This window comes from Quercus robur, chromosome 8 (genome assembly GCF_932294415.1).
Source record: "Quercus robur chromosome 8, dhQueRobu3.1, whole genome shotgun sequence".
Taxonomy (NCBI): domain Eukaryota; kingdom Viridiplantae; phylum Streptophyta; class Magnoliopsida; order Fagales; family Fagaceae; genus Quercus; species Quercus robur.
The window spans coordinates 60126945-60148936 of record NC_065541.1 but is presented as its reverse complement, the minus strand read 5'-3'; the positions used below and the strand labels follow the sequence as shown (position 1 = coordinate 60148936).

The 21992-nt window shown below is 34.7% G+C and overlaps 2 protein-coding genes across 2 annotated transcripts; both read left to right on the top strand.

The window, feature by feature from the left end:
- Positions 1-10877: 10877 nt before the first annotated feature.
- Positions 10878-17770, top strand: LOC126697392 (uncharacterized). Its single transcript, XM_050394373.1, has 3 exons — positions 10878-10910; positions 11103-11208; positions 17562-17770. The coding sequence occupies exons 1-3, from the start codon at positions 10878-10880 to the stop codon at positions 17711-17713; spliced, it is 291 nt and encodes a 96-aa protein (XP_050250330.1). The 3' UTR covers positions 17714-17770.
- Positions 17771-17954: 184 nt separating this feature from the next.
- On the top strand, positions 17955-21599 carry LOC126696558 (uncharacterized). The gene is made up of 2 exons (XM_050393276.1): positions 17955-18302; positions 19146-21599. The coding sequence occupies exon 2, from the start codon at positions 19149-19151 to the stop codon at positions 21597-21599; it is 2451 nt and encodes an 816-aa protein (XP_050249233.1). The 5' UTR covers positions 17955-18302; positions 19146-19148.
- The last annotated feature ends 393 nt before the right edge of the window (positions 21600-21992 follow it).

The following is a 21992-nucleotide window of genomic DNA, read 5'->3' as shown; positions in this document are numbered from 1 at the left end:
AAAAGGTAGAGGAAGACAAAAATAACATAAGTAAATTAATAAAAAAAGACATCAATTAAAGAAGTGATAAAGAGTATAACTTTAAGTAGAAAAGAATAAGTCCCTCAAAAAAAAAGAAAAAAAAATGTAGAATAGAATGCCTTTCTCAAAAAAGAAAAAAAAAAAAGTAGAAAAGAATGAAGAGAAAAATTATACATGGCCGATCCTAACCAATTAGTTGAGGATCCATAGTTCACCCTAAAGTGTTTAATCCTTGACGTTGTATAGATTTAATTGAGCAAATGGGTGTTCTGTTATAGCTGTTGAGTGCTAATAGAGCCATAGCATTACTTTACAGATCTCGCTTGTGTAGGCCTTCCAATTTTCCAATTGCCCATCCCTATACACAAGCTCGAAGTGTTTATTCTTCTATTGTAGAAGAAATTCTATAAATCCTAATAAAAATTAATAATGAAAAAGAGAAAGAATCAAAGAAATGCTATAAGTGGTCCTTGATATATTTTTTATTTTTTATTTTTGAGAAAAAAAACATACACACATACATGCAAGGAAGAGAAAATGAGATTCTAGCTAGCACACCACAATGATAGCTTTTAAAGGAGGGTGTGCTAGTGTGGTAGGTTATACTATACACAACATACTTTTTTAAGCAATGTGTAGGGGTGTGTAGCCAACCCTCTAACCTGCCAAAGTTGAGCCTATCCAACCCAACCCGCCAGGTTGGGTCGGTTTTTAGGAGTTGGTGGATTGGGTCGGGTTGTGAATTTTTTATTTTATTTATTTATTGTGGGTTAGGTTGGTTTTGGGTCATAAGATTCACAAATCCACCTAAACCACTTATATTTGGTATATATTTAAAAATATATTATACAATTTTGTTATTTGCTTTTTCCCCCCTCTTTGTAAATAAAACTTAAACTCTAAGTTTTCCTCATTTCAAACTCCTTCTTATCTCATGTTACTCTCTTTGTCTCCACTCCTACTCCTATTCTGAGCCCTAAATAAAATTCAAACCCTAAGTTCTCCTTATATAATTTGTGTTGGTTTGGTATTATGCTTAAGATTATTTGGTTATAAATTTTCTCTTATTTGTGGTGGTGTTTTTCTAATGCTAAATTTAATAATAATAATAATAATCAGCCATCCAATCCATGGGTCCAACTCAATCAATGTAGGTCAGGTTGGATTTATTTATTTTTTTAACTCACCATGGTGAGTTGGGTTGAAAAGACTCATCAACCTGGCCCAACCTCATCTATGCACACTCCTAGCAATGTGAGACAACTACTCTTTAAAAAAAAAAAAAATTATATAAATAAATACCCGAACACAAAAAGGATAGAGAATGAAATTATAACACAAATCACACCACAAACTCCACTAAAAAATTATGGTAGCTAAAACTGAAACTGAAAGTATAATTGGTCCTTGATAATTGAAATTGAACATATCATATTCAAAGTACAATAATTGTAGCTAATTGGTCCTTGATAATTGAAATTGAACGTATCATATTCAAAGTACAATAATTGTAGCTGAAATTATTCTAAAAAAAAAAAGTTGCTAAACTGATAGTAATAATCATAGTATTTTAGGATAATAGTTGTAAGTGATGTCTGTGAGTACCGTGGTAGTTTTGCCCCGCCCTGCTTGACTTGCCCCTTCCCACTTCGCCTTGTGCTGGTTTTCCCCGCCTCGTAGAGGTGATGGGGCAAGGATGAGGTGAGATTTTAGCCCCGTACCACGGGGCAGGGCAGTGATGGGTTTAAACTTTTTAGACCCACCTTGCCCCGCTCCGCTCCCCCACCCCATGTTGATAAATGTTATAATTGTAAAATTTTCATACTTTAAAACCCTACTATTCGAACAAACATATAAATTTAGCTTATTTTATTCTACCCAACGTGCCTCTCTATCTATATTTTGTTATGTGTTATACTATGAGATTTTCTATTGTTGTGATATTATCTTTTTAAATACTTGCATAATATTATTCAGTTTTTGCTAAAAATTAGTTTGATTTGATGAGATACATTTAGTTGTAATTTCAAGTATATTTTTATTAATGAAACATGTTTTATATATATTTTTTAAAAATGTAATAATTGTGAGGCAAATTAACAAGAAATAGAATTTTATGAGGTGGGGCAAGGCTTCGTGGGGCCCCAAGGGTCGGGGATGTGGAAAGAAAATTTTTCTCGTTATGCTAGGCAGGGTGGGGATGGGGCAAGAAAAAACTATATGGGGTAAGGGTGAAGACCCCATCCTTTGGCCTTGCCCCGCCTCATTGCCATCCCTTTGATCTAAACTTGATCAAAACAAAAAATGGTAAGTGCGAATATAGAACCAAAAAAAAAAAGAAAAAAAAAAAGATACATCCATACGTGCCATAATTTTGTCATAATTCTAATATGATATATTGTGAATTGTGGAAAAAAAGGGTGAGTACACGTTAAAGTGACAAACAACTTTAATTATTCATTTTTGGAAACATATTATGGAAAATTGAAAAAACTATCAAAAAAGTTGATAATTTTTTCATTTTTCAATAAAAAATTTCTTAAAATAGTTTATTAAGAGCATGCATTAGTAAAATCCTAAAATAATTATGAAAAAAAAGTGTGGCTGTAGAATTACTTTGGCAACTAGTCCTTGAAGGTTGACAACATCATTGAACAACAAATGTTGGTGGTCCTTGATAGTAGATTATGAGTTCCTAGTAAGGACACAAATTTTGAGGTCATAGTAAGTCTTAAATGTTCGAAGGTGACTTGTGAAGTTGAAAAGGTCGTATGATTTTGAGGTCCTAGTTGGTTATTGTGGAATTTTTAGCGTTTCTTTATTTTGGGATAAAATTTTCTCTCATTTTATTTTTCTTTTTTGATACATCGATAGTTGAGAGTGAGAAAATTTGAATCCTGGAATGTGCCAACCAATTAAATTACATGACTCTAATTTTTAGTTAAAAGTAAAATACGTGGGACATAAAGCATATATGAGATAAGATCAATTTACACGTAGGGTAACTTTTAAGTAGTATTACACCACTTACTCACTCTATATTGAATTAATATTTTGAAAATCCTATTGTTGGATTACATGTTCTCTATGTTCTTATCATGCATTCCAAATTTCATGCCAATTGAATATTATTTACTAAAATTTCCTTTTATGTATACTTTTGAAATACATAACCCTATTTAAAAAAAATATTTGATAGGTGACATAGTTATTGATCTTTGATCATTTTGAAATTTTGCAAACACGTAATATATAAGAAAAAAATGAAATCCAATAATAGATTAATTTGTCAATATATTGGTTACTCTCTCTCTCTCTCTGATTATATGCTTGTTTACTGAAGGGCTTAGGATTTTCACAATTTTATGAATATCAGATGTCAAATCCAACTTTAATAATTTTCGTCATCATTGGACATGGACAAACCTAAACTACTTTGTTGACGGTTAACCATTTTGCATGTAACTATGCTACATGCAATTTTTTTTTGCAATTTGTTGAGGTGATGGATTGTAGTTGGTTCAATACTTTTACATAGGATTACTATTGAAATCTTTTTTATTGTGCATCACTCATAATCTGTCATTTCAACAATTGTGAAAATAGTTGTGAAATTTGTTATGTTCTTAGACTTATTGTTTATCATGAACTTCAATGAAAGATATCCTAGTATTTGGTGTATTTCATATTAGCCAAAAATGTGATTAAGGACAATAAGCAAACCCCGCATCAAAGTTGTGACTCACTAGTGTGAATGAGATATGCTTGTATAGATCCATCCAATAATATATAAACTAAGATTCTAAAGACAAAATGTGAATTTTCGATCCACATAACAAACCCATCAAGTGGTTCAGGTCTGGTTTGGGTTGAGTTCATTGGGATACAAATCATATCGGGTTCAAGTCAGAAATGGGTTGTCCTAAAAGAGTTGCGAGCGAATTGGGTTGATCGGGTCACATGTTAACCCATATTTTTTCACATGCAGACAAATATAAAGCAATAACAACAGCTAATATGATTATATAATTTATATTATTTTTTTCTTCTTTTCAAAACAAAGATAAGTAAACATATAACAAATTAGTAAAAATAAAAAATAAAATGTTAAATAATACATAAGTTCTTTTTTTTTTTTAGGGGAAAAACGACAAGCTTTATTAAGAAAACCCAGCAATTTAAGAAAACATTAATTCTTATGTTTACACAATCCAATAAATCTATTAGTTCACCATTACCATAAAAGAATAAGGAAAAAAAACTAAATGTTGTGGACCATTTTTTTTATATGCTATATTATCACCATAAATACTAAATATGCATGTTAAAATGTTAAGAATGAATATATTGTAATGTCTCGTTTGAATTTGTTATGCGGAGGGGGATCAGTTTAAAAACGATTTGGATCGGATTGGGTCACATGTTGACCCAATCCAAAGTTAAGTAGGTTGGTTGCGGATTGACTCGTTTTTTACTCTGAGTCCCAAGTTAAATCGGGTATTTTTCTTTGAGTTCGGATCGAGTCATCGGTTTCAAATCCAATTTTTCTTAGCCTACCTTTTTTGTCCAAATAAAGCCACGATTGGTTAACATCAGACACACTGCCATAAAATCATGAGTAAGGAAAACAAAGCTGTCGATTGGAAACCCCTCCATTACAAGATTTTATGGAGGGTCAGTAGCCTATTTTGCAAAACTAGCTAGCTTATTGTGTTGTTGCCCAATGATTGGAGAATAAGCTTGTGCTGTCGCCCTATCATTGGTGAATAAATGGTCCTTCAAATCATCTATGATGAATAACTTGTGTTGTCGCCCTGTCATTGGAGAATAAAAGGTCCCTCAAATCCTCTTGATAGAAGACAAGGATCTCAATTACTAAGGGGGTGTTTGGATCATCAATTTCCATAACTCATAACTCATAACTCAAAAATGATGGGATCCTTAGCGAGAAGTCCGTTTGAGAGCACCATAACTCTGTTTCCAATTTTTTGTTTTCATCACTCAATTTTCTGATTTTTGAGTTATGAGTTATGGAAACTAAAAACATATTTTAGGTGTTTTCAATTTCCATAACTCATAACTCAATGACATTTTTGTAATTAAACACACATGGGGACCCACTAGTCATAACTCAGCCGTACCTTTTGACCAATCTACCTTTTTTTTTTTTTTTCTAGGTTCGGTCTCGAGCGTTCTTCCTTTTTTTTTTTTTTTTTTCATTGGGTTCGGGTTTCTGGGTTTTTTTTTTCTTCTTCTTCTTCTTTCACTGGGTTCGATGATCTGGGTTTCTCTTTTTTTTTTTTTTTTCATTGGGTTCGGGTTTTTGGGTTTTTTTTCATCTTCTTCTTCTTCTTCTTCTTTCACTGGGTTTCTCTTTCTCTTTTTTTTTTTTTTTTTTTTTTTTTTTCACTGGGTTCGGGTTTCTGGGTACTGGGGGAAAAAAAAAACTGTATCGAGTGACAGGTATGGGGCCCACAAATAGTGTGAAAAATATTAAGTGATGGCAAGTAAGTGATGGTGCCAAACGGGTGTGGTATTTTAAAGTGATGAGTGATGAGTAATAAGTGATGAGTGATGAGTGATGAGTGACGGAAATTGAGTGACGGAAATTGAGTGATGAAAAAAAACCATCCAAACAGCCCCTAATTCATTCTAACTTTTGTAGAAAGTTTTGAATGTGGACATTGGAGAGAACGAAGGGTGAGGGGACCTCCCTTAGAGATCATATATATATATATATATCAGCCAATTTTCTTTTTCAAAAAGGATTTGAAGTGAAATGTTTGATTGCATTTTCAAACGATGTTACATGTGTTTTGGATGGATACTACCATAAATATTTACTAATACCTTCTTTATTTACTAATATTAACAAGACTTTTGGCATTCCTCCTAAAATTTTATTAGGTTTATATTAACTTACACATATACTATTTGTCAAACTTTTAGGAATTTTGCCTCTTGAAAAAACATGAAAAAAAAAAGTCTTTTAAGGAACTTACAAAATAAGCTTTTAAAAAATAGTAGTAACCGTTTATGAGAGTAAGATTACAAATATATTATACAAATTTTATAAAAGGTCTACTCAAATTGATTATTTTTATAAAATTTAATAACATATGACAATTCTTTTGGGTACTTACACACTTTTATATAGGACATTTAAGACGGAGAAGTTTTGGTGTCACATATTAGTACACAATTTTGTCCACAATTTGCCCATGTGGCGAGTTGTAATTTGTGAAGGGATGTCCCCACATAGACTCACCAACACCCCTCCACCAACCATAATTCGTCGTATGGGTGAATTGTGGGCAAAATTATGCATTAGGGTGTAGTACCAGAAATTTTCTTTTAAGACGTGGCTAAAGAAAAATCAACCAGAATCTGATCTCTACATCAATAATAACTATCAAACTAATACACGCAACTTAAACCATCACCAACCATTCTGGGTGGGCCCATATGATACAAAATCATTAAGATTTAAGATGCCCTACATTATTGAAGCCTTGTCGCACACTGGTGCATGCATCCTCTCCATCAACTTGGGTCTTCATCCAAGAATTGTGGAAATTGCTTACCTTCAAAACATTGGGCAACACAATTAATTACCTAATTAATTAAAGAGATCATCCAGTTCAAATTATACAGACGTAGGTTCCTTCTTCAAAGTCAGGCTTTTCTTGGTGTGAAACTGATCCGTGTTGGAATAATAGTAATGACATTCAAGGCGGCTTAACAAAATTGGAGGTTTAAGACGATATAATTAAATAGGGGCATTTTTGTTATCACTTAAATAATATTTAACTAGTATTTAATATCATAATTTTTTTTTATAATAAAAATCTATTCTTTTCATTTTGTAATATGCTTTTTTTTGGGGGGAAAAATGCTAAAACTATAACAAATTTACTAAAAAAACTCTCTCAAACAAAAAAAAAATACTAAAAAAACTTTCAAACAATGTAGAAATGAATGCGATTAATGACATCTCAAGAAGATAATAAATAAGCATTTGAATGAATGATGTTAGGGATATTATAAATTTTATAACATGAAGCTTACAAAGATGTATCACTAATCACAAAAATAATTTAAAAATGCATTTAATAGGTTATTGATGCCCACATATCATATTAATTGTCACATCAATTTGTAAAGTTTTCAAGTAAAATTAATAATATTTCTAACATGCCAAAGATCTTGTAGCTGAATTGGCACTTCCCCATGCACAAAGTGCTTGAGAGTCCAAGGGGGAAAGGGTTCGAGCTGCGAGGTTAGTAGCATATTGTAATTATCTCTCAAAAAAATAATGTATCTAACATTTTCCTATCTGAATTATTTCTTGTGATTAGTGAAACGTATATTTGTAAGGGAAAATGTTAGAGATACAAATTCTTTTACAAAACCTTTTACAAACCGATGATGTGTTAAATGATTATAGATAAATAAAAAAGTGATGTTATCGGTGGGTCTAGATGAGAACCAGTAAAAAGTTGGCTATAACAACAATTTGTAAAAATGTTGTAAAATAGTTTGTAATTGTAGCATTACTCTATTTGTAAGACCCATGTATTTAAAGTTGTATTATTTATAGTATTACTCAATCTTTTGGGACTTCTTAAAAGTAGAGGAAAAATATAAAACTACATTTTTTTTTTCTATATCTCCATTTTTTTTAAATATATCAATTGTTCCCCCAAAATTTGGGGCCTTCCTCTAGTAGGGAGCCCTAGGCGGTGGCCTAAGTGGCCTAGGCCTAGGGCCAGCATGACAAAAACCATCCATTAGGCAATGAAAGAAATTGTAAACGAAAGTTTGCTTTGTCCCAAATATAAAATTGTGTGGCTTAAACGTTCAAATCAAGAGTGCAAGGGAGATATTTGAAAAAATTCCTAATTTGGCATCGCCCAAATGTCTCAATGAGAAGAATATAGGTTCAAATTCTCCTTTTCTCACTTTTTGTAAAAATAAAAAATAAAAAAATTTGCTCAGGACCCCCCATAATTTGAATGCAAGATGAGCCTGTAGGAGAGCCAATAAACCGAGCCATCAGGTTTGAGAATAAGGTGGGATCCCTTGATGTAGAGGCCGGTGAATCACTGATCATAAAAACAATCATCAAACTCAAACTTTTTAGCATGTGCACCATCTAATGAATCACTTTCTTGTAGAATTTAATAGCAGTTTCTTGTTGAACTAAGGCCGAAGCACCATTTGTTGTTGGCATCGATACTTCTATTAAAAATTTTGGTGAGTCCATAGTATTGGCTTGAATTTGTAAAGTACTGCCTTCAAAGTCGTTGGTTGTTCTTTTGACAGATAGCAAGGATTCAATTTGGATGCCCAGTCGATCTACTACTGCAAATGGATACCCAAACATGATGCGGCAATTTTTTTTTGGAGGGGGGGTGGGGGTTATGAGGAAGGCGATAGTCTTTTGGTACCATTTAGAGGGTGGATTTTCTGTGGTTTGCTGGAATGAGAAAGGTAGCAAAGTTTTTTATTTTATTTTATAACTAGTTGGATTTGTTGGCTTTGATATCAAATGTTGTAAACTCAGAAATAAATTGATAGTGTAGTCAATTTGAGATGACCAATCTTCTGAACTTTTTTTTTTTGAGAAACACCAATCTCTTGAACTTGAGAGAGGAAATAAACACTTTTTGTTAATTTTTTGCTTAATTCTCATTTATGCATTTTATGTACATAAATAACCAATGATGAGATAAACTCATCAATAAATCCTAAAACATAGGAAGTAATCCTATTCTAAAACATAGGAATTAAATTAAATACAAATAAATAACAATACTAACCTATCTAGGAAGATTTATTCTATCACTAAACTAAAGTTAAATAATTTATCCAACACTTGAGTGATAACAATAAGTTGGAGAGATTCTTTATTGATCTAGTGGCTAGTGAATCACCAATTAAAGAGCAACAACCACTAGGTTTAATGATTTGGTGGGACTCCTAGATGTATTGGCTGGTGAACCGCTAGCTACTTCTTCTTCCAAGAAAATTCAAACAAAATCAAGCGTGGATGGAATTGAACAAGATTTTGCAAATCAATACAAAGGCAAAAGGCTTTGTTAATGAGAAAGATTCTAACGACAACACACAACTCTCAAAATTCAGTAAAGCCCAAATTTCTCTATCTATATGAGAGTTACACCTTGTTCTTAAACCTATATATTAATCTTTGTGCCATCTTATGTCAAAATCATTGGTAAAGGCTCAAATTTCACAAAATTAATTTTTGTAATGCTTTCTTTGAAAATTTGAAATTTCAGAGTAACTAATTTCAAAAAAGAAAACTTCGTTGAATATTTTTTTAGAATTATAAAGACGTGGAGAAAAGATCTTTGCACATTGAAGGGAGAACGCTCTTTATAAGTACATCCTCATGTACTTCTTCAATCGATATGGGACTTTAGGATTGCTTCTCCCACTAATCCTTTACAGTTGGAGTACTGGAGCTGTTACATTAATTAACCCAAATGTTTTAAGTGTACCTTTGGATTGAGGGAGAATGGAGGGGAGTAAAGTATAATTAGTAGGAAATTAGCCAAAATTTTGGCAAATTCTACTCCACTCCCCCACAATCAAAATGGACCATAAATCTTTCACGAGATGTCACTTACATGTGTATGCTCCACTATTTTATATTCTACAAATTGCAATATATCATTCATATGATTTTTTTTTTTCAATTTATTCTTTTTTATCACTCTATATGAAAATAATAAGAGATATGGTCAAGCTGTGATTGATGAAGAGTAAATAAAAACATTTAACATGTGACAAATAATTTTTATTTAATTAACACATGAATTTTTTTTAATTAATAGTTAAATGATAAAGTTTAATTATAAAATTTGTTGTAGTCTAAGGGTATAACCTTATTTAATAAAATAAATATTATTACATATTTTGAAAATGTAATTGTTGAATTACATGTTCTTTACGCTCTTAATACACATGTCAAATTTTGTGTAAATTGGATATTATTTACTATATCATCTATAAACTTATATTTTATGCATAATTTTAAACCATAAAAACTTTCAATTTAAATAATTTATTGATGACATAGTTATTGATCTTTAATTTTCTAAAAATTTTGCAAGTATAGAGGATATAAAAAGAAGATATAATCCAATGGTGGTTTTGTCAAAATTTATCTCTAATAAAAAGATATTAAGTAATGTTATAACCTAAAACTACAACCAATTGTAGCTAAACTTTGTCCATAATTAAGTTACTTCAATGAGAACTTTTTTTTTTAATTATTATTTAATATTAGATAGGTAAATAGTGGGAGCGAGGCGAGAGTGAGAGGGAGTTAATTAAACTATGGGTTTTACTAACATATATCCTAAGGGCATACAATAGTAAAAAGTGATTAACTATTTTAATGACTTTTTTAATTTTCTATAAAAACTTTCTTAAAATAAATAATTAATGTATAACTTCAAAACATATATTAACCGGATCATTAAAATATATAGACATGAGACATTATTACCATAGAGATGTCGTTGCCATTGGGTCGTCACTTTGAACCGACCAAACGTGGGGTTTGGGTTTGTTTGATTGGAGAATTTCTGGACGGGTAACATGTGTCAAGGAACGCTGCCAAATAACATCGTACGAAACAAAAAAAAAATCATCTCTCTAAGCTCATTACAACCAGTTATTATCTATCCTAGCTCCCACATGTGATACCTAGCTCCACTCTACTGATTCCTGTGAACCCTTCCACCTTGTCATAGTACCAGATATACAGTTCTGCACATCAGCAGAAATACTCATCTTCTTGCACGAATAATTCTCTCACTCGCTACATGGGAGACTCTTCTGCCTCATACATACACCTGGTACGTACTGAGATCGATAGAGCTTGTTTTTTCTTTTCTTACTAAGATACATATATATACACATGGAACTACGTACGTACGTACATCTTATAGGATATCATTGGGGGACTCTTCTCTGCCTCTCTCATACGTATGCTAGTTTAGTTTTGTTTTTGCATTTGGTTAATGATCGGAGCTACTTTTTATATATAGGTACATCACCTGATAGAGACTTGTCTGACTTTCCACATGACTAAAGAAGAGTGCATGGAAGCCCTTTCAAAACATGCAAATATCGACCCTGTCATCACCTCCACTGGTTTGTTTCCCTTAACTCTCTCTTAATGATTTCTTGCTCGTATAGAAGACGTATGGTCATCGCAAGCTCGCAAATAACACATGCAAACTTACACATAGACACATACACACACAAAAGAGAGAGATCTGCAAAAGGAAAAACCTTATTAGTTGAGTAATAAATGCTTGAGGATGGCTTGTGTTAATGTATATTATGTTATGGGCTTTAGGCTCAATTAGGTTACTTGTATAGCACACTTGTACTTGTACTACATTCTACTTGTACTGCACACATATGCCTCCTATATAAAGGCAGTAATGTATATTCTTTTATTTATGAAATACAATACAATTATTCTGTATTTCTAACATGGTATCAGAGCCATTGCTCTGATCCTTTGGTGTGCCGCTCTTAAGCAGTCTTGTCTTCTTGGGTGTCCTCTGTAGCCGTTTTTGTGAACAGCACCGCTGCCTTCACCGCGACTCCAGTACATCAAAGACCACTGCCTTGCCGCCACCACTGCTTCCGCTTCTCCGATCAGACCACAGACAGCATCATTCGAAAGTAGTCTCTCCGATCTGCCGTTCTGTGAAATTTTGTCTTCATCGGACGTCCCACGCGCCCCCACGCGCCGCCAGAATTCTCGGCGTCACAGCCATGCGCCTCCACACGCAGCCACGCGCCTCCACGCGCGGCCTGTCTCTGTCACGCGCTTCCACGCGCCGGATCTGTCCGCTGACGTCATCACCTGTGCCATGTCAGCCCTAGCTGCGTCAGCATCCACTGATCTGCTGACGTCATCGCCACGTCATCCTGTGACGTCATCTGCTGACCGTTGACCGTTGACTTTCGCCAGGTTGACCGTTGACTTTGACCGTTGACTTTTGACCAGAGTTGACTTTTTGCAGTCCGGGTCCTCCTTACCCAGTTTTTCGCGTAGATTTCATTTTTGCGCTCCATTTTTGCATATTTTGCTTCAAAATGAAGAATAAGGACAAGTCTTCTACCTCTTGCAACAATCGTCGCCGACAATCCAACAAACGTTTTTGCAATTTTTGCAAACGTTTTGGCCATAATATTGAGACTTGCTATCAACGCAACAAATCAGCTGTTTCCATTTCTGCTGCTACTGTTGTTAACACTGAGAGTGTCCAACCTATGGCTCCCGTCTCTGCAAAGTCTCAGTCTTTTGGATCCACTTTCACCATTTCCAGAGATGACCTTATAAATATCATCGCCAATGTCATTCGTACGGTTGGTAATGCATCTTATTCCTCTTCTCTCTCAGCTTTATCTGGTATGTCTCCTACCTCTTGGCTTATGGATTCTGCTTGTTGCAATTACATGACACCTCACTTGTCCTTATTTTCTGACCTTAAACCTGCACCGCACCCTCTTAATATTCGCACAGCAAATGGTTCCACAATGTCTGGTCATAATATAGGTTCCGTTATGACCTCCAATCTCTCGGTTCCTGGAGTCTTTAATATTCCTGACCTTTCTTATAATTTATTTTCTGTTGGACAATTAGCTGAGTTGGGTTATCGCATTATCTTTGATTATTCTGGGTGTATTGTGCAGGATCCGAGGACGGGACAGGAGCTTGGGACTGGTCCCAGAGTTGGGCGTATGTTTCCCGTGGACAACCTTCGTCTTCCACTTGTTGCTCCTGTTTCTGTTGCTGCAGCTGCTACAGCTTCTTCAATTCCTTCCCTTGCACTTTGGCATGCTCGACTTGGTCATGCATCCTCCTCTCGGGTACAACAATTAGCTTCTAGAGGTTTGTTAGGTTCAGTGTCTACAAAAAATTTTGATTGTGTTTCGTGCCAATTAGGAAAACAACCAGCTTTGCCCTTCAATACTAGTGAATCAATATTCACTGATATCTTTGACCTTATTCATTCTGATGTTTGGGGCCCTTCTTCTGTCTCTAGTATTGGTGGGTCTCGATATTTTGTTGTCTTTGTTGATGATTACTCTCGCTATAGCTGGATTTTTAATATGAAACATCGTTCTGAATTATTGCAAGTATATTCTAATTTTGCAAAAATGGTTGAAACTCAATTTTCCAAACGCATCAAAATTTTTCGATCTGATAATGCTCTTGAATATACTCAATATGCTTTCCAAGCTGTTTTGCATTCCTATGGCACTGTTCATCAACTAACTTGTCCAGGTACCTCTCAGCAAAATGGTAGAGCCGAACGGAAACTTCGTCATATTCTTGACACTGTTCGTGCTCTTCTTCTCTCTGCCAAAGTTCCTGCTCCTTTTTGGGGCGAAGCTGCTCTTCATGCTGTTCATACTATTAATCGCATTCCGAGTCCGGTTATCCAAAATCAAACTCCATATGAGCGCCTTTTTGGGTCATCTCCAGACTATCACCACCTTCGCTCCTTTGGTTCTGCTTGTTTCGTTCTTCTTCAGCCACATGAGCATAACAAACTTGAGCCTCGGTCAAGGTTTTGTTGTTTTCTTGGCTATGGCGAAACTCAAAAGGGGTATCGGTGTTATGACCCTGTCTCTCATCGTCTTCGTGTTTCCCGCAATGTTGTCTTTTGGGAACATCGCCTCTTTGTCGAGCTCTCTCACTTTCGTGCCTCCCTATCTTCCTCCTCTGTTTTAGATCTTTTTCCAGATGAGGCACATATTCCTTCTGTAGCTGCTCCTGATCCTCCTGTAGTTGCTCCTGATTCTCTTGTAGACTTCTCTGTCCAACCACCAGATATCACTGATCCCTTTCCTAGTTCACCCTTTAATGAACAGGTGGAAGATGAACAGGTTGAAGACGAGCTACCCAACCCCAACCCTGAGCTTGGGTCCCCTGCTCCTGCTCCGCCTGAAGATCTTGCACAAGACATTCCACCTCGTCACTCAACTCGAGTAAGATCTATTCCTACACATTTACTTGACTATCATTGTTACACTGCTCTTGCTACATTACATGAGCCTCACACCTATTGTGAGGCTTCCACTGACCCTTTATGGCAGATTGCAATGAAAGAGGAACTTGATGCATTATCTAAAAACCATACTTGGGATTTGGTGACACTCCCTCCCGGGAAATTTGTGGTTGGTTGTAAGTGGATCTACAAGATTAAGACTCGCTCTGATGGGTCCATTGAGCGGTACAAAGCTCGTCTTGTTGCAAAAGGTTTTACACAGGAGTATGGGATTGATTATGAAGAGACCTTTGCTCCGGTTGCTCGTATCTCATCTGTCCGTGCCCTCTTAGCTGTTGCTGCTGCCCGTAAATGAGATCTTTTTCAGATGGATGTCAAAAATGCATTCCTTAATGGGGATTTACATGAAGAAGTTTATATGCAACCTCCTCCTGGTCTCTCTGTTGACTCAAATAAGGTTTGTTACCTTCGACTTGCACTTTATGGCCTTAAACAAGCTCCACGAGCTTGGTTTGCCAAATTCAGCTCCACCATCTCTCATTTGGGTTACATGGCCAGTCATTATGATTCTGCCTTATTTCTTCGTCGCACTGACAAAGGCACTATTTTACTTCTCCTGTATGTGGATGATATGATCATAACTGGTGATGACCTCAGTGACATTCAAGAACTCAAGAATTTTCTCAGTCAGCAATTTGAGATGAAAGATCTTGGACATCTCAGCTACTTCTTGGGTCTTGAAATCACTCATTCTACTGATGGACTTTATCTTACTCAAGCTAAATATGCTTCTGAACTCTTGTCTCGAGCTGGACTCACTGATAGCAAGACTGTTGACACTCCAGTTGAGCTTAATGCGCATCTGACTCCCTCAGGGGGGAAACCATTGTCTAATCCCTCTCTTTACAGACGATTGGTTGGCAGCCTAGTTTATCTCACAGTTACTCGTCCAGACATCTCCTATGCTGTTCATCAGGTGAGCCAGTATCTGTCTGCTCCACGATCAACTCACTATGCTGCTGTTCTGCGCATTCTTCGATACTTGAAGGGCACCCTCTTTCATGGCCTTTTCTACTCAGCTCAGTCTCCTCTTGTACTCCGTGCATTCTCTGATGCTGATTGGGCAGGAGATCCTACTGATCGCAGGTCTACTACAGGTTACTGTTTTCTCCTTGGTTCTTCTTTGATTTCTTGGCGAAGTAAGAAACAAATTTTTGTGGCCCGCTCCAGTACTGAAGCAGAGTATCGTGCTCTTGCTGATACCACATCTAAGCTCCTTTGGTTACGATGGCTCCTTAAGGATTTGGGTGTGTCCACCTCCTCTGCTACTCCCCTCTATTGTGACAACCAGAGTGCCATTCATATTGCTCATAATGATGTCTTTCATGAACGGACTAAACACATCGAGATTGATTGTCATTTTATCCCTTATCATCTTGTCCATGGTGCTCTTAAGCTTTTCTCCGTCTCCTCCAAAGATCAACTTGCAGATATCTTCACCAAGTCACTTCCTAAGGGACGCACTTGTGATTTGGTTGACAACCTCAAGTTGGTCTCACATCCACCTTGAGTTTGAGGGGGGCTGTTAATGTATATTATGTTATGGGCTTTAGGCCCAATTAGGTTACTTGTATAAAACACAATAACACACGAGGGTTATGTGGTTCAGCCTAACGGCCTACATCCACGGAGGAAACCCTAAAGGGCTACATCAATAATATATTATAGTGTAATACAAATCCCGTGTTACAATGAATTATAACATGTGTATATATAGTAGACTAAACCCTAGACTAATAGACTTCTAGTACAAGTAGGAGACTTGACTTGCACACAAAGTAGAATTAGGCTTGGGCCTATACTAATGGGCTAATATATCTCTAACACCCCCTCTCAAACTCAAGATGGAAGCTTGATGAAATCTTGAGATTTGATAATGTTGAGAAGATCCCTTGAATGAAGTTTGGCTCTGATACCATGTTTAAATATTAGCATTGATACACCATGTTGAATATGCTAGTATAGATGCGGAAGTGAAAGCATAAAGTATAAAACACAATAACACACGAGGGTTATGTGGTTCAGCCTAACGGCCTACATCCACGGAGGAAACCCTAAAGGGCTACATCAATAATATATTATAGTGTAATACAAATCCCGTGTTACAATGAATTATAACATGTGTATATATAGTAGACTAAACCCTAGACTAATAGACTTCTAGTACAAGTAGGAGACTTGACTTGCACACAAAGTAGAATTAGGCTTGGGCCTATACTAATAGGCTAATATATCTCTAACAGCTTGAAACTTTGACAAGATTCTCAAACAGGATGCACTATACCCGTAGATATATAGCATTTTCCTCTGGTTTGGTTATATAAAGAATAATGCTATATATATATATATATATATATATATAAATAAGCATAAACTATTTTACAAACTATTGATGTAACAAATTTTTATTAATTTTCATTTGAGTTTAATCTACCACTAATATTACATTTTTACTTACCAATAATTATCTAATATATCAGTAATTTGTAAAATAGCATTTGGCTTCAGCTTTATCTTTTGTAAAATAGCCTGTGGCTTTGGCTTGATTAAGCTTATTATCTCATAAATAGACCAGGATAGCTTAGTTTGTTTGTTACAGACTAATTATGTACTAATAGATAGTGGTGGAGCTTGAAAAGTTTTTAGGAGGCCAAGCTAAATATTAAAAAAAATAAATAAATTAAATCTAAAGAATAACACACATGTGTGTATGCGCGCACACACATATATATTTATTTATAGCTTATATATAAAATGTTTGTAATTTTGATTTAACATATGATATTTTTTTATGTAAACAAAAATATTTACATCAAATAAGTGTTTATGTCTTTGCAACCAAAAAAATATTAAGTCTTGATATGTCTAAAAAATACAATTCAATATAATAAAAATAAAATATAATTATATTACATGTGATGTACATTAATATACTTTAATTTAATGAGCTATATATGACAAGAGAGTAATTTTAAAGAATCAAAAATTCACTAATCAAGTATATAAATGCATTACGTGTCTTTAGGTTACGTTTGAGATAAGTTTATATTAGACAACTTCTTTTACAATTTTGCTTATTTTTGGTATTATTTATAGGTTTCATTGCACTTTTTGATACTATTTATAGGTCATATTATTATTTCAGCTAACTTTTAGCTTTATTTACAGTACTTTCAGCAAAAAATTTTCAGATTCAGCTAAATAAGTTATTCTCAAACGGATCTTTAGTAAAAATTTAGGGGGCCATTATAGAAATTTATGTCCAATTTAAAAAAAAAAAAAAAAAAAATACAAGAGGGAAGAGATTTTCGAAACACACTTTAAGAAAAAAAAATAGTTTCACACACAGAAAGGGAGGATTATTGTACGAGAACAATGATAACGTTAAGCCATGCATAAATTTAATTGCAGTGTGGAATGAACTGGAGAAAGAAAACAAGGAATTCTTTGAGACCTATGCTCAATCTCAGAGGCAGAGCAAAGCTGACCTTATGTCCGAGGAAGAGACTAGCCGATTGATCCAGAAGATAATATCTGATTCGTCAAAAGATTCCGATGACTAACATGACATCCCAAAACGATGGTATCTGGTTGGGAGATGATCACCTCAAAATTCTTTACATCCAACCAAAAACAAAATTATATATATGTGATAGAGTGGCATCCTATTAATAAAGTGCCTCAGCCACACCCAGGGACGGACCTACAGTAGGGCAGGGGGGGGCCATTGCCCCCCCCCCCCCCCAAAAAAAAAAAAAAGCTATTACCCCCCCCCCCCCAAAAAAAAAAAAAGAAGCTAATATACTAAATTTTCGTCCTAATAGCCCCCCCCAATTAAAAAAAAAAAAAAACTGGCATGAATAAATCTGAAAAAATCACCGACAAATTCTCATAAAAATAAAAAATAAATAACCGACAAAATAAAAAATAAATATGGAATGAAATCTGAAAACCTAAATTACAATTCTCAAATTTTTACCCTAACCTCACTCTTCCTCCACTCAACCTCATCAAGTATCAACGCCTCCTCCACCTCCAGGCTCCATCACTGCTGCTAAGTGCTCCTGCTGTTCTTTTCCTCAGATCAGATCCGGATTGTTGGTCTATTACTGCTGCTGCTCCTCCTTAGATGCTTGATCACAGTCACACACGGTAAATCTAAGAAATTTCTCTCCTCTCTCAAGTTTAGATTTTTGTTTTTTTGTCTTGCCGGGTTAGCCCTCTGCCCTCTGCGTTTTTTGATGAACTGTGTTGACTGTATTTCAGTATTTGTGAATTGTGGCTTACTGGCTTTTATTGGACTGGTGTGTTTACTGTGTTGTGTCTTGTCTGTGTGGACCGTAGACTTAGTTGGTGACTTGGTGTTTGTGGCTTTGGATTGAGACTTGGGTATTGACTAATGTGTAAAGTGTAATTGTTTATTTGATTGTTGCTTTTTACTTTTTTGATTGTGTGGACGTAGGACCAATTTCAAACTTTGTTTGTAACTTTTTTTTTTTTGGTTTTAACTATAAAGAAATAAAGTGGGACCAAGATACAGTGGAATGTGAGTATGTGATAGTGAATATTTTATTTGTGAGAGTAGTATTTGGTAGTATTTTTTTTGTCACTTGTGAGTCTGTGAAGATTAGTTTTTGGTAAGTCATAAGTGACTTTTTTGTGAGACCAATCACCAATTGATCAAGTCTTTGGTCAATTGTTTTGGTTTTATCAAAAATTATCTTTGTCACTTTGTGTGATGTGGCTAATATAGTAATATTATATGTATATATATGATAATATGAACTTATGAACTTTGTTTTTATCACTCTATGTGACGTGGCTAATATTAGTAATATATATAAACTTGTACTTATCTGTTTGTGATTATTTTGGTTTTAGATTTTTTTTTTTTTGGTTGAGAAGTTCCTTTTTTTTAGTTGGTGTATAGAAGTAATAGAACTACGAATTATGGAAATAATGAGAAACTTTTTTTTTTTTTTTTTTAATTTGTAGATCATGAGTAAGTCCACTACAATATTAAATTTTTTCAAAAGAAAAAATCTAAATAATTCCGAAGTCATAGCTGATGATGCAAGATTGCCAACCCCTAGCGTTGAATCCGTTGATGTCCCAGTTTCTGAAAATCTCCAAACTGAAGTTCCAAATGTCACCATTGACGAAAGTACAGGTTTTGTGCGTGATCCTGGAATGCGTAAGCAAATATGGGAATATGATGCTAATGAACGAGATGAAATTCGAAGAGCTTACATTAATCTTGGTCCATACCAACCTAAACTAGAAGAGTACAAGAAAACTAAATTCGGAAGGCATTCTCGTAAATTTAAACATTCATGGTTTGCAATTGAGGAATTTAGTCCATGGCTTGAATATTCACCTAGTAAAGATGCTGCTTTTTGTCTACCGTGCTTTCTCTTTGACAAGCCAACTGGGAATTCTGGGAGTCATGTATTCACTAAAGATGGATTTCGGAATTGGAAGAAAGTTAATGATGGAAATAATTGTTCCTTTTTGAATCATATGGGGAAAGAACCTAACTCTTTTCATAGAGCTTCCGAGCAAGCGATGACAGATTTGATGAACCAGTCTCAACACATACAAAAGGTACTTGAAAATTTCAATTCTGATCAAATTGCAAGCAATCGATTGCGGTTAAAGGCCTCAATTGATGTTGTCAAAGTGCTTGCATTTCAAGGACTTGCTTTTAGAGGACGAGATGAAAGTTCTGATTCAATTAATCGTGGGAATTTTCTTGAAATATTGGATTTGGTGGTATCATATAATGAATATGTTGCAGAAGCGATAGAGAAAGCTCCTAAAAATGCCTCTTACAAATCACCAAAAATCCAAAAGGAAATTTTACATGTATTTTCAAACAAGGTGAAGAAGGCAATTCGTGAAGAAATTGGTGATGCAAAGTTTTGCCTAATTGTTGATGAAGCTCGTGATGAGTCAATGAAGGAGCAAATGGCTATTGTTATAAGATTTGTAGACAAAGATGGTTTTGTTCGAGAACGTTTTTTTGGGGTGGTTCATATCCCCGATACTACGGCATTAACCCTAAAAGATGAAATATATTCTATCTTGTCACATCATAGTCTAGATATTCAAGATATTCGAGGGCAAGGATATGATGGTGCAAGCAATATGCGAGGTGAGTGGAATGGATTAAAAGCTTTGGTTTCAAATGATTGTCCATATGCTTACTACATTCATTGTTTTGCACATCGTTTGCAATTAGCATTAGTAGCAGCATCAAAAGAAGTTATTCTTGTTCAAAGTTTTTTTAATAGATTATCATCTATTGTCAATGTTGTTGGTGCTTCATGCAAGCGTACTGAGCAACTAAAAAAAGCTTATGCTGATCAAATTGCATATTTTGTTGAAATTGGTGAGCTTGAAACTGGAAGAGGACTTAATCAAATTAGCACATTACAACGGGCTGGAGATACTCGTTGGGGTTCTCACTTGAGATCGATTTCTAGCTTGGTAAATATATTTAGTCCAACATGTGAAATTTTACTTAAGATCATCAAGGAAGGAAATACTACTTCCCAACGAGAAGCAGCATACTCATGTTATCATGCTATGATTTCTTTTGAATTTGTGTTCATTTTGCATCTCATGAAAGAAATTATGAAGATCACTGATGCACTTTGTCAAGCTTTGCAGTGTCAGTCTCAAGACATTTTAAATGCGATGAATTTTGTTTCATCCACTAAAGCACTTATTCAAAAATTCAGAGATGAAGAGTGGGATAATTTACTTACCACTGTGAAATCATTTTGTGAGGCACGTGACATAGATGTCCCAGATATGAATGCTCGTTATGTTGAGAGAGGAGGTCTAGCTCGTTATCAACAAGATGACTTCACAATTGAGCATCATTATCGGGTAGATATTTTTTATGCTGCAATAGATTCTATACTACAAGAATTAAATCATCGGTTTAGTAAGCATGCGGTGGAATTGCTTAATCTTAGTTCAGCTCTTGATCCTAAAGAGGCACGTGAGTCCTTTAGAAGTATAGACATTTTGTTGTTAGTAAGCAAGTTTTATCCGAAAGACTTCACAAATCAAGAAATGACACTTTTAAAGGCAGAAGTTGATCATTATGAGCACAATGTAGTTCGACATCCAGACTTCAAGAAGCTATCAAGTATTTCTAAGTTGTGCCAATGGTTGGTAAAAACCCGAAAATCATTATTTTACCCATATATTTATAGATTGATTACACTTGTGCTTACTCTTCCAGTTTCTACTGCAACTACAGAGCGAGCATTTTCAGCCATGAATATTATCAAGAATAGGCTTCGCAACAAGATGGAAGATGATTTTCTAATGGACTCTATGATTTTGTACATTGAGAAGGAGATTGCTGCAAAATTTGGTACAGAATCAATTATAGACGACTTTCGAGACTTAAAAGAGCGTCGAGTTCCATTTTGATAAATGTGTTGAAATGTTTAAAAAACACTTATTTTGTATGTTATACTTTGTCGACATTTTTATAATATCAAATGTTTAAGAAACAATTATTTTATATGTAGTATTTTGTTGAATATGAAATAAGTGTTAGTTTTTTTATTTTCATTAAAAAAAAAATTGTTTTAAGCTTTGGCCCCCCCCAGATTCAAATCCTGGTTCCGTCCCTGGCCACACCATTTTTATGTACAATAATAAAAACTATGATGGAGTGATGCTCTAATAGAGTTCCTTCTTTCTTTTCTTCTTTTTATTTTTAATTTTCTGGAGTAAACTCTAAAATTGATGGATGCACACCTATTGTAACTATGGATTTTTTTTTTATTTTTTATAAGTATATATTAAGAAAGAAAAATA

What these genes read in the sequence shown, in the direction of transcription:
- LOC126696558 (XM_050393276.1), top strand. Translation starts at nt 19,149, where the DNA reads ATGAGTAAGTCCACTACAATATTAAATTTTTTCAAAAGAAAAAATCTA.
- LOC126697392 (XM_050394373.1), top strand. Translation starts at nt 10,878, where the DNA reads ATGGGAGACTCTTCTGCCTCATACATACACCTG. An exon ending in CTGCCTCATACATACACCTG is followed by an intron (nt 10,911 to 11,102) that starts GTACGTACTGAG and finishes TTTTATATATAG; the next exon opens with GTACATCACCTGATAGAGAC. An exon ending in CCCTGTCATCACCTCCACTG is followed by an intron (nt 11,209 to 17,561) that starts GTTTGTTTCCCT and finishes ATTTAATTGCAG; the next exon opens with TGTGGAATGAACTGGAGAAA.